Source organism: Calliphora vicina, chromosome 4 (genome assembly GCF_958450345.1).
Source record: "Calliphora vicina chromosome 4, idCalVici1.1, whole genome shotgun sequence".
In the NCBI taxonomy this organism is placed as follows: Eukaryota; Metazoa; Arthropoda; class Insecta; order Diptera; family Calliphoridae; genus Calliphora; species Calliphora vicina.
The window spans coordinates 119,000,576-119,014,667 of NC_088783.1; the positions used below are offsets into that span (position 1 = coordinate 119,000,576).

The 14,092-nt window shown below is 24.5% G+C and overlaps 1 protein-coding gene across 1 annotated transcript in view; it reads left to right on the plus strand.

The window, feature by feature from the left end:
- Nucleotides 1-3,944: 3,944 nt before the first annotated feature.
- LOC135957439 (serine/threonine-protein kinase pakB) overlaps nucleotides 3,945-14,092 on the plus strand; it is a 38,706-nt gene continuing 28,558 nt past the window's right edge. The window contains exon 1 of the mRNA XM_065508182.1: nucleotides 3,945-5,257. Within this exon, the coding sequence (XP_065364254.1) occupies nucleotides 4,195-5,257 (1,063 nt within the window). The 5' untranslated portion in view covers nucleotides 3,945-4,194. The remainder of the gene's footprint in view (nucleotides 5,258-14,092) is intronic.

A 14,092-nucleotide genomic window follows, 5' to 3' on the forward strand; every position in this document is an offset into this window, starting at 1 on the left:
ATTTTTAGTAAAAATTTAAAAATTTTATAATTTTTTCATAAAATAAGAAGGATGAATAAATAATCTGTGAAAATTTTAAAAATTTCCCTTATTAGAAAAAATTTCCCTTTAAGGGAAATTTTGTTTTCAAATAATTTTTTTTAAATTTTATTATATTTTTACACAAAATCAAACACATATACTGATATTGCAAAAAAATTCAAATTTCCCTTATTTAAAATAAAAATAATTATTTTCAAAATTTTCCCATTTTGGAAAAATTCTTATTTTTAAGACTAATTTTGAAATTTTTTGCATTTCTCTTTAAATAGTTTGTAAATTTCATGCACAGACTTTCCTCCTAATTATTTGTTTCCCAGTAATCACTCCATTATTTACATAGTGCAACAATTTTTTAACTATTTCTCAGCATCATTTTATAAGACAAATTCCACAACATTTCCTTACGATTTATAAACAAGAAATTTTTCAACCACATTTTACACAGCATGTAAAGTGCAATGTAGATCCTAAAATTATTAGAATTTTGTTTTTGCAAAAAAAAATTGTACTTTCACTTGAAACTTTAACATGACTACAGGCTTATTGAGAAGGTATCATCATCATCAGTTCATGTACAAACGTTTCCTAGACTGCACTAAAACCAAAACAAAACATGTTCATGATGCTGAAAACAGCCTAAAACTATGCTGTGAAAAATGTTTTTACCTAATGAAAAATCTGGATTTATGCAGGATAATTAGGAAGTAACTCACTTTTACAATTCATGAGAATAGCTAGTAAATTTACACACATTGATCCTAAAAATGTTGCAGTATGTGTATGAGAGCACACACACACACACTACTAATACTAGTTTAATGTTCATTTGATAGTGAAAATATAGAGACCAAAATAACAACAACAACACAGCAATGAATGATTGAAAAAATATGTAGATGAGATGGGAGGAAGAGCCAACAAAAAAAGCCAGGTTTATTTTATGTGTGCTAGTCATGTAAAGGATACACTTGTGCAAGAGAAAGTAAATGTTTTGGTGTGTATGTTTGTGAGCGTTTCGTTTGTAGTTTGTTGTTTAAATATAGACAACAAGTTTTATGGTTTTTGTTGGTTTGTTTTGGGGAAACCTACAAAACATCAAACACACAACATGTGTAGCTATGTTTATAAGCAACATCAACTACACTTCTAGCATTATTTCAGAGATCTACTTAGAAATTACGATTTTCTACTCAAACAACAACAAAAAAAAAACAAATCCACAATATTTATGGTTCTGATGCTCAAACAAAAATCCTTGTACTTTTGTGTGTATGATTATTTTGTAGGAAGTGATATATTGTGGTTATGTTGCCTACTTTTAGGGGGGAATTGGAAATGTTACATACAGCTATTGACAGCATGGGTGGGTTAGAAAAAGTATGAAATAGCAATTGAGTGTGTTTGCTAATGGTGTAGAAATGTGCACAACAGCTGATAAATTCATTTGGGAATTGCATAAGTTAGAAATAAGGCTTTAAAAAATGTATAGCAAATTTTTGTTTTACAAATTTTAAAGCAAACATTTCATTGTTTAGGACTAAAATTTTGTAGTAAGCATACTTTTTCAAACTAATTTTATAATAATTTTCAAAATTTCCCTTGTTAGGAAAAATTTCCCTTTAAGGGAAATTTTATTTCTAAACATATTTTTGCAAAATTTCATAATTTTCATATAAAGTAGCAATCATAGTTACAAATTTTGTAAAAGTTTTTAATATTTCCCTTATTACGAAAAATTTCCCTTTAAGGGAAATTTTAATTTTAAATACAATTTCTCAAAATTTTATAAATGTTTATAAAGTATCAATCATAGATAGAAATTTTGAAAGAATTTTAAAAATTTCCCTTTTTAAAAAAAAATTCCCTTTAAGGGAAATTTTAATTTTAAACATATTTTTTAAAAATTATATAATTTTTTATAAAGTATCAATCATTGATACAAATTTTGTAATAATTTTCAAAATTTCCCTTATTAGGAAAAATTTCCCTTTAAGGGAAATTTTAATTTTGAACATATTTTTTCAAAATTTTATAATTTTTTATAAAACATCAATCATAGTTATCAATTTTGTAATAATTTTCAAAATTTCCCTTATTAGGAAAAATTTCCCTTTAAGGGAAATTTTAATTTAAAATTTTTTTTATCTAAATTATATAATTTTTTTTAAACAAAACATCAAAGAAAAAGATTTTGCAACAGATTTCAAAATTTCCCTTTTTTAAAAAAATTTCCCTTTAAGGGAAATTTTATTTTCAAATACATTTTTAATAATTTTGAAATTTTTTCATAATTTAAACATTTCTAAAACAAATTTTGCAATTATTTTCAAAATTTCCCTTTAAGGGAAATTTTATTTTTTAGGAACGATTTAAAAATTATATAATTTTTTTATAAAATGGGAATCGTAGAAAAATAGTTTGTATTAATTTTAAAAATATCCCTTATCTGAAAAAAATTTCCCTTTAAGGGAAATTTTAATATTGATCTATTTTTTAAAATTTTTTTATTTTTTTTATAACAAAATATCGCAGAAAAAGATTTTGCAATACTTTTCAAAATTTCTGTTTTTTAAAAAAAATTCCCTTTAAGGGAAATTTTATTTTCAATTACAATTTTGAAGATTTTGGCATTTTTGCATAACTTAAAAATTTTTAAAACAAATTCTGCTATTATTTTCAAAATTTCCCTTATCAGAAGGGAAGGGAAATTCCCTTTAAGGGAATTTCTAGTTTTAAGCAATTTTATTATTTTTTATAAACTAATGATCGCAGAAAAACATTTTCTATTAATTTTCAAAATTTCCCTTTTTTTAAAAAAAATCCCTTTAAGGGAAATTTTATTTTTTTAAGAATTTTAATTACAAAAATCTAATAATTTAAAATTTTGCCTGAATTTCATATTAAATTCTTGTTTGTTTATTTTAAAAACATCCTAAAATGCAAAAACTACAAAATAAATGCACAATCATGTCAGCTTTAAATACAAATTTATATTTTCTCTGTAACTGGAAAAAAAAAATTCAGGGTTTTTTACCCCTTTTATGCACTTTTTCTTAGGTAACAACATTTTCAAATTGTTCAACAACTGGATTAGTTAGCAGCAACACAATTCATTCAGTTTTATTTTTATTTTTTTCTCATTTTTTGCGCTGAACATATAATAATGTTGGTGATGATGTTTCAAGTGCACTGGGTGTACACTTGATCATACATACTATGACAAACTGGGGAGGGTGAAAAAAGTTCGCTGTAAATAAAACTAACTGTTATTTTTTTAATTTTTTTTTCACTCTCTCTCTACCTTCAACTTTATGGCCCTAGAGTGATACCTTGGCAAAAGTAAAAGTTTTTCTAAACAGCTACAAAAATTTAATACACAAAAAAAAATAAGAGCACAAGTTGCTACAAAAAGTAGCACAAACAACAATGTTGTTCATTTATTCTTAGTTGCATGAAGTTTTTGTTTTCATTTTGGGCCATAATAAATTATAAAATACTTAGGTATAAGGAATGTCTACAAAATATTTTTGTAATCTTTTGTGTAGCATACTTTCGGGCTAACTGAAACTGCTTAGAATAAGTTTTTGTTTAAATTAAGCAAATTGTTTAAAGGATTTTTAAAAGTAGTTTAGTTTTACAGAAAGTAAATATTAAATTATGTTAAATAAACTAAAAAATCTGTATGACAAACTACAATACCCTTAAAGTATGCTTTAGATTTTAAGCAAAAAAAATTAACTTAAAGTATGCTTTAAGTTTTAAGGAAAATTGCTTATTTCTTTAATTTTATTTTCTTTAACATTCAATAAAAACTAATATCTTTATTTTTATTTCTCTTCCATCTTATTACAGTTTCCTGTACATTCAACACTAACAATAGAATTTCCTTTTTAATCCTTAATTGCCAACCAACACAATCACAAAAGAAAGAAATAGAAAAAAGAAACTACAACAAACAAAAAACAAGAAACATTATTTGACCACAAATGACAACAATAAGAAATTTTAATCAAGACAATATGAGTGTGAGAATAAAAGCAAAAAGCCACTCAATTGTAAAATAGAAGGACAAATTTCCCAAACAAAAAAAAAAACTGAAAAAAAAAATAAAATTCCAACACAAATGACCACAATTACCCAGCAATTGGCAGCATGAATATGGAAACCCAACAACACCAGCAGCAGCAGCAGTATTCTATAGTACCGCCACCACCTTCCTCAACATGTATAACCACCACCATGGCTTCATCTTTAAACTCTAGCGGAGAGTATGTCAATGTGCCCACATCATATGTGAGCATCGGCATGATGCCGCTACAATCGCAACACCAACCGCCACCTACTTCCATGGCCATGGCGACAGCGGCATCACAAAACATATCATCAGCGGGCTCCTCAACGTCCACCTTTAAAACACCCCTCTTGCCCATGCCCTCCCTAGAGGACATAGAAGTGGGCCTGGGCGGTAGCTCGTCGGCAACCAACATGCCACCAGGTATTCTAAAATATACTACAACAGCCACCACCACATTAAATATGCCGCCACCACCTGCTCTAGGCATGGGACCGGGGCCACCAAATATAAACATGTCCTCCATGTCATCGCCGCCGCAGCCCACACCACCCTCCGTACTAAATTTGCCTGCTTTGCTAACACAACAACAACACCAGCACAACAACATGTCTGTGGTTACACCTCCGCCACCCTCCAATAATTTAGCCCTGGGCTCCATTTCATCTATGGGGGATGGCTCCTCCACATGTGGCACTTTGAAAAGTTCGGCCAAACTACAACAAACACCCGCCAATCTAAACGCCACTGCTGGTGCCATAATAGCCTCCTCTGTGGTCGCAAATAATTACAATAACATTAACATCAACAATACAACATCTAATAGCAGCAGTACAGTGCCTTTAAATCTCCACAACAGCACAACTGCCAATTCCAGCAAAACCAGCAGCCGTAGTAATTTACATAATCGACCCGCCTCTCCCAAATGTTGTTCATGTTTTGGTGGCGGTGGTGGCACATCCAGCTCGAATAACAGTCGTGGGCGCAACGCAAACAAATCATCATCATCGCTATCAACGAAATCCCATGGCTATGGACAAACAAAGGGACGGCGTCACAGTCGTCATAATGCCCAAACATTTTGGTCCGCTGTGCTAACCAATCTGGGTATATGTGCTCTTTTGCTGGCCTACACTTTATTAGGTAAGTTGTTAATAAATTTTTGCAATCAAACCTCAAGTGTTTGTGTTTGTTTCTTAGCTTAATAAAACACTTAATTGAAAGTTTGAAGGTCAATATTTCCTAAAATTTAATAAATCATTTATTAAAAGGCTTTAATGAAAAAACGCAGCCATGTTTATTAAATTAAAAACGTGCTCAGCATGTTTTGCAAATAAACCCTTAAGAAAACCTAAGGCGTTTTTTAAAAAGTTAATTAAAAATTTTGTTTTAACCTTTTCCTTTTAAAACCGTAAATATTTCAAATGTTGACATAGTAACTATTAGGAAAACATAGGCTTAAGATAAGTGAAAAGTTTTCTTTAATTTTGTTTAATAAAAAATAAGAAATTTTTTAATGTTTACCCAAACTAAACAATAAGGGAAAATAGTAGTAAAAACACTACTTTTTTTAAAAATCTTAAAAAATTTAAATTCTACTTCAAATACATTATAAATTTCTACATTTTACTTAATTTTTACAAAAAGTATCAAAAATACTACTTTTTTAAAAAAGTACTAAAAATACTACTTTTTTAAAAGATATTTTAAAATGGAAATTCTACAACAAATATCTTAAAAAATGCTTCATTAAACTTAATTTTTGCAGAAAGTACCAAAAAAAACTACTTTTTTTAAAAAGTACTAAAATACTACTTTCTTTAAATCTCAAAAAAATAGAAATTCAGCTTGAAATACGTTAAAATTACTTAGTTTTTACAAAAAGTACCAAAAATACTACTTTTTACAAAAGGTACTAAAAATACTACTTTTTTAACAAAACTTTCAAAATGAAACATCAACATCAAATACATTAAAAATGTATTCATTAAACTTAATTTTTTCAAAAAGTAACAAAAAAAAATTACTTCTTTCAAAAAGAACTAAAAATACTACTTTTATAAAAATATTTTTTTTCAAAAAGGTACCAAAAATACAACTTTTTCTACTTTTTAAACATCTTAAGCAATAGAAATTCAGCTTGAAATACTTTATAAATTTCTTCATTTTACTAAATTTTTACAAAAAGTATCAAAAATACTACTTTTTTAAAAAAGTACTAAAAATACTATTTTTTTAAAAAATATTTAAAAATGGAAATTCTACATCAAATATATTAAAAAATTCTTCATTAAACTTAATTTTTACAAAAAGTACCAAAAAAACTACTTCTTTTAAAAAGTACTAAAATACTACTTTCTTTAAATCTCAAAAAAATAAAAATTTAGCTTCAAATACGTTATAAATTACTTAATTTTTACAAAAAGTACCAAAAATACTACTTTTTACAAAAGGTACTAGAAATACTACTTTTTTAACAAAACTTTCAAAAGGAAACTTCTATATCAAATACATTAAAAATGTCTTCATTAAACTGAATTTGTTCAAAAAGTACCAAAAAAAACTACTTCTTTCAAAAAGTACTAAAAATACTACTTTTATAAAAATATTTTTTTTCAAAAAAGTACCAAAAATACAGCTTTTTTCTACTTTTTAAACATCTTAAACAATATACATTCAGCTTGAAATACTTTACAAATTTCTTCACTTTTAAAAAAGTACTCAAAATACTACTTTTTATAAAAAGTACTAAAAATACTACTTTATTAAAATATATTTAAAAATGGAAATTTTACATCAAATACATTAAAAAATTTCGTAGTTTTGCTTAATTTTTACAAAAAGTATTAAAAATACTACATTTTACGAAAAGTACTAAAAAGGCTACTATTTTTAAAATTATGTAAAATGTAAATTCTACCTCAAATACATTATAAAATTCTTCATTAAACTTAATTTTTACAAAAAATACAAAAAATACTACTTTTTATAAAAAGTACTAAAAATACTACTTTTATAAAAATCATTTAAAATACAAATATTACTTCGAATTTATTATATATTTCTTAATTTGATTTAATTTTTACAAAAAGTACCAAAAATACTACCTTTTACTAAAAGTACTAAAAATACTACTTTTATAATAATCATTGAAAATACAAATATTACTTCAAATACATTATAAATTTCTTAATCTGACTTAATTTTTACAAAAAGTACCAAAAATTCTACTTTCCACAAGAAGTACTAAAAATACTACTATTTTTAAAATGTCTTTAAAAATATAAATTCTACTTCAAATACATTATAAATTTCGTCATCTTATTTATTTTTTACAAAAAGTACCAAAAATACTACTTTTTACAAAAGTACTAAATATACTACTTTTTTAAAATTCTTTGAAAATGCAAATATTACTTCAAATACATTATATATTTATACATTTGACTTAATTTTTACAAACTATACCAAAAATACTACAGTTTACAAAAAGTACTAAAATACTACTATTTTAAAAATAATTAAAAATGCAAATTCTACGTTAAATACATTATAAATTTATTTATCAAACTTAATTTTTACAAAAACTACCAAAAATACTACTTTTTACAAAAAGTATTAAAAATACTACAATTTTAAAATAATTGAAAATGTAAATTCTGCTTCAAATACAAAATAAGTTTCTTAATTTTGCTTATTTTTTACAAAAAGTATTAAAAATACTACTTTTTACAAAAAGTAAATCTATGAATATTTTATAAATTCCTTGATTTTACTTAAATTTTTCAAAAATACTACTTTTTTAAAATCTCAAAAAAAATCTAAATACAGCTTGAAATGGGTTATAAATTTCTTAATTTTTAAATTTTTACAGAAAAAAAGACTTTTCACAAAAGGTACTAAAAATACTACTATTTTAAAAATTGTACAAAATGAAAATTTAATTTAAAAAATATTTTATAATTTTAAAGAATTTTAACAGAAATTTTACAAAATATTACTTTTTAAAAACTGTTGAAAATGGAAATTTTACAAAAAACATGTTAAAAAAGATTCTAATTTTAACAATAATAATACGTTTTTAAAACTTTACTATAATTACAATATTTTACAAAAGGTACCAAAAATACTACTTTTTTTGTAATGAATATTTTATTTAAAATATATTTTTATTTTACTTAATTTGATAAGGATTAACAAAAATACTACTTTTTACACAAAGTACTAAAAATACTACTTTTTTAAAAACTTCAAAATTGCAAAATTTTATTTCCAATACATTGTATATTTATTCATTTGACATTATTTTTACATAAAACTGCCAAAAAATACTACATTTTACGAAAAGTACTAAAAATACTACTATTTTAAAAATCATTAAAAATGTAAACTATACTTTAAATACTTTATAAATTTCATAATTTTTACAAAAAATATTAAAAATAATACTTTTTACAAAAAGTACTAAAAATACTACCTTTTTTAAATATATTTAAAATTTAAATTCTATTTTATTCAAGAATGATTTAAGTCTTATAAAAGAATTTAAGCAAAAATTTAATATTAAATCTTTTACATGTAAATACTAACTACTCAAACCACTTGCTATTTAAATTTTAATTTTTCTTAAATATTTTATTCTTTAAATTTTGTATGTTCCCACAATTCCCACAAAAAAAAATCTCTTATTTATTGACCTTTTAAATTCCTAATTACTTTCACCCCATATTTTTTTCGTTATTTTTAACAAATCACCCAATATGTGATTTATTATATAATCAAATTAAACATCAATTTCATACTTTTAAAAGTTAAATCAACAGAGAAAATCTTCGTTTAACCGCACCCTCTTTATGGCACTGACCAACAGAGAAACCCCTTTTTAATTTAAACAAACATTTCTCTTTAATTTGTAACAAAAATAGATAAAAACAGACACTGAGACATCCCAGTATGCAACATTTCGAGTCAGTTCATTTTATCGAACTTATTTCGAATTAAAATCGAAAATATGAATCTATTATGATGCTCTATCCAATCTACATTTTTTAGAATATCGTATTTTAATATTTTATAGAAATGGCGAATAATGTTCGATTTTTTTTTTAATGTCAAATTTTATTTTTGCACAAATTGACAAATTCATATACATACATATTATTCTTTTGTCAATTTGTGAGAAAATAAAATTTTATTTCTTATCCTATCAATAACATATTCATAAAAATATAGTTTAACACGAAAAATGGATCAAAGGCGTCTTAAAAGAAAAGCGCAGCCAATTATTGATGTTGTTTTTGACAATTCGAATCTCATAATCAGCAAACATCAGAAATATGTGCAGAGTTTATTGCATTTGAAAATGAAAACACATCTAACGCAACATTATTGGATAATAATAAAGGTATTGAATATGCATTATTTCAAGAAGAAATTGCTCGATGGTATAAAGTATACGAAATTGTTCATATATTTAATCGAAATCGAATCAATTTAGAACATTTTTAATACCGAAAAAGGTATAGTATATCGATAAAAATTAGAATCAGAATAATAAATAATTTTCGACTCTTTATCGCTCTGCACTCTACTTAGGAAAACACGCACATTCTCGACATTATATCGAAGTCGATATCGATAAAATTTTACGAAAAAATGATTCATTTTCGACATAACTTCGAATCATTTTGCATACTGGGATGTGTATGCTTGTATAGAACACAGTATTTAAATAATCAACTATTAGCACATGCACTTGTAAACAAAATACATATGTATGTATATAGATATATTCATACTTATGTATGTACATATTTTGTATGTATACATTTCATATAACAAATTTACTACATATAAAGGACAAACAGTTTGCACTCTACCACCCTAAACTTTGTTTGAAAATATGTATCTTAAGAGCAGCAGTGATGTCCCTCTTCTATTTCTAGTTTAACACAGGAAATTTTTAGTAGGAAACTAATATTTGTTTAAGGATGTTTTGCAAGTTTGTTAGTAACAGATGAATACAGAGATATATTACCCAGCAGTTTTGCTTTTGAACAGGAGCATTTCCCAACTATTTTTTAAACAGATGGAGATTTTAAAATGTTTAATACAGATCAAATATGATCTGTATTAAACACGATGATGTGAAATTTAAACTAAGATTAGAATTTATTGAAATTTTTTTTCAGTTTTATAGAAATTTTTTTCAAAAATCGCTCAAAAGTTTTTAAATTTGTTCTGAAATTCTTAAACAAATCTGCACATGATAATCCCTAATTAGTTCTTAACATATATGTAGAACATTCCATTGCTCTATTTCACTTCGTTCCCGGTGATAATTTTATTTTTATAAAATTGGTCAAAATTAATATCAATCATACGCACTCAGTAACAATTTTAGAAATTCAAAATTTTCTTTAAAACTGTTAGATATTTTAAAATATTTAATAAAGTTCAAGATTCCCTAGACTGTTTTAAGTAATTCATATTTAAAACTAAGATTGAGATTAAACTATTGACTGTGCTGGGACTAAAAAAAAAAAAAGGATTTCAATATTTTTTATAAATTTAAAAAAAATATTTTTCATCATTATTAATCCTATTAATCACTTAAAATGCTTTAATAATTCTTAATTTGTATTAAAAATTTTAAAATAACCTACAGTTTTAAAGATAATTTAAAGTTTGTAAAATTGTTAATGGGTACGTATGATTAATATTAATTGGGAGGAATGTTATAAAAACTCAATTTTCACAAGGAAGCTAGTTAAATAGGGCAATGGAATGTTTTACATTTACGTAGAGAACAAATTAAGGGATATAATTAGTAGAATTGTTTAACAAGTACCAAATAATTTTAAAATCCTATCAACAATTTTCCAAAATTTTTCGTAAAAAAAATATTTTCAATAAATTCCAATCTTAATTTTATTATAATTCAATTCAAAGTCTTTAATATTTTTTGATTTGTATTAAAATTTTTCAAATCTCCAACAGTTTTAAAGAAAATGGGAAATTTGAAAAATTTTCATGGGTACGTATGATTAATATTAATTTGGAGTAACTTTATAAAAACGCAATTTTCATAGTGAACCAAGCTAAATACAGCAATACAATGTTCTACATATATGTTTAGAACAAATCAAGGATTATTGCTATGATATTTATTTAACATCCACCAAACAATTTTAAAAACTTATGAACAATTTTTTACAAAAATTTTTCAAAACAAAAAAAATATTTTCAAATTTAATTCATATTTACAATGGAATCAATAGTTTAGGATAGCCAGCCAGAACTGCTTGGTATGCAGATATACATATATTATTTATATAGATGTATCATCTACATACTTTAACATTTATGTATAAAACAAAATTGTTGATTTTCTTTAAAGAACATTGATAAACATACTTACACATTGAAAATGTATATATCTTGTTACTCTCCTTAAGTACAGTAGCGGTAAAAGCTAGACAAACTTTAGGAAAAAATAATATAATGTTCAAAACTGGTTTCTAGCTAAAACTTTTGCACTGAACTGTTTCTACATAAATATTGCACTTAAATGTATATGTAAAATTATATCTGCATGTGTATTTATATATATTTTATAGTTGTTATACAACATATCATTACCAGCTGTTGGTCTTGCAATTTTTGTTTATGTTCTGCAGCAGTTGTGTATCTTGATAACTTTGACACTCTACAAAAACTCTGTTTTTTTTTTTGTTAGGGGGATTCTTTGCTCAATCTCTTGTTTCTTATAAATATCTTCTTTAAATATCCTTTGCATTTTTTCTTTCCTTTATTTGTTGTTGCTTACAAAGTTTCAATATAAATAAAATGTTGAAATATTTTTCATCTTATTACTCATGTGTGTTAGTTAGTTTCAAAAATATTGCAGTTTTTGTTATTAAATTTTTAGTTTTCAACAAATATGTCAGGAAAGATATTATTTTTAAATACTATTTAAATGTTACACAATTTGGCAAGTTTAGAAATGAATGTAATTTTATAATAAACAAATTTAGTACAGAAAAAGTTTTCGAATAATAGAAATTATATACAAAAAGGAAATGAATGTCAAAAAAAAAAAATGTTTTTCATAAACAAATTTTTATTTTTAACTCCCAGCTCTGTTAGTTTTAAAAATTTAAATTTTATTTTAAATTGCAAATCACCTTAAATACTTTAGCTATACTTAAGCTATATTAAAACTTTTAAAATCTCTTACAGTTTTTAAGAAAATTGTAAATTAATAAAATTGTTCATGGGTGCGTATGATTAATATTAATTTGGAATCATTTTAGAAAAACGCAATTTTCATTGGGAACCAACAAAAATATAGCAATTAAATGTTCTACAGATATTTTAAGAACAAATTAGGGATTATTACCAAAGGTTTTACTCAACACTCACCAAACAAATTTATAAAGTTATCAACGATTAAAAATGTTTTTTTTCATAAAACCCAAAAAATATTTTCAATGAATTACAATCTTATTTTAAATTGCAACTCACTTAAAAAACTTTAGCTATACTTAAACTATATTTAAACTTTTAAAATCTCCTACAGTTTTAAAGAAACTAGGAAATTAGTAAAATTGTTTCAGGTTGCGTATGATTGATATTAATTTGGAATCATTTTAGAAAAACGCAATTTTCAAAGGGAAGCAAGTTAAATAGAGTAATTAAATGTTCTACAGATATGTTAACAACAAATTAGGGATTATTATCATAAGTTTTACTTAACATTTTCCAAACAAATGTATAAAGTTATCAACGATTAAAACAAATTTTGTTTTCATAAACCCAAAAAATATTTTCAATGAATTACAATCTTATTTTAAATTGCAAATCACACAAAATACTTTAGCTATACCTAAACTATATTTAAACTTTTAAAATATCCTACAGTTTTAAAGAAAATGGGAAATTAGTAAAATTTTTCCAGGTTACGTATGATTGATATTAATTTGGAATCATTTTATAAAAACGTAATTTTCGAAGGGAAGCAAATTAAATAGAGCAATTAAATGTTCTACAGTTATGTTAAGAACAAATTAAGGATAATTATTATGAATTTTGCTTAACATTCACCAAACTAATTTAAAAACTTATGAACTACTTTTTCAAAATTTTTGCATAAATTCTTAAAAAAAAATTCATTATTTATATTTCAACAAATTTACCATACCTACAAACATATATTTATATTTCTTAGATTTAAAACAATTTACAGTTTTACTAAAACAAAAGAAAAAGTTAAAGACACAAACTGCCATAACCAAATAATATGGTTTAATTTAAGTATATCAAACACTCCTACACAAATACACCTTAACACTGATACACCAAAGGTTATCTGTACAAACGCCTAAAAGCATGCTAAGAAATTTGTGTATAAAACCCATACCTTACATTTGCATTAATATAATTCAATTTTTCATCTTACTTTACTCTCAAATATAAACTAAACTAGAAGAATATTGAATATTTTCCTTGAAAAAAAACATATAAAAACGTAAATATTTCTTTAAACATTTAGGAGTTTTACAGACTTTCAACACCTTTTTGCTTATACCATCTAAGACAGAGATAAATTGTAGAGGGTTAAATAAAAGTTTATTCTGAAGGCATACAATTTGTTTAGTCATCATCAAGTTCAATATACTTTGCAACGTTCGTTTATACTTTTAAAAACAGGTACTAAAATTGTGATAAAACTGTAGAAAAAATGTAGAGAACAAATTTAATAAGATTAAACATGTGTATGTAAATTTTGTACAAACAGAGGTGCTTATGTAAATAAACAATTTGTATATGTGCTAGTAGAGACCCAGCAATTCTGGATATTTGTGTCCAACTAGTGATTTTTACTATTATTTAGGGGCACTACTGCTTACCGTATTAGCTGTATGACTAGTTAGTTAAAATAGTATATTAACACCATAAATGCTGTTTTAAGTTTAG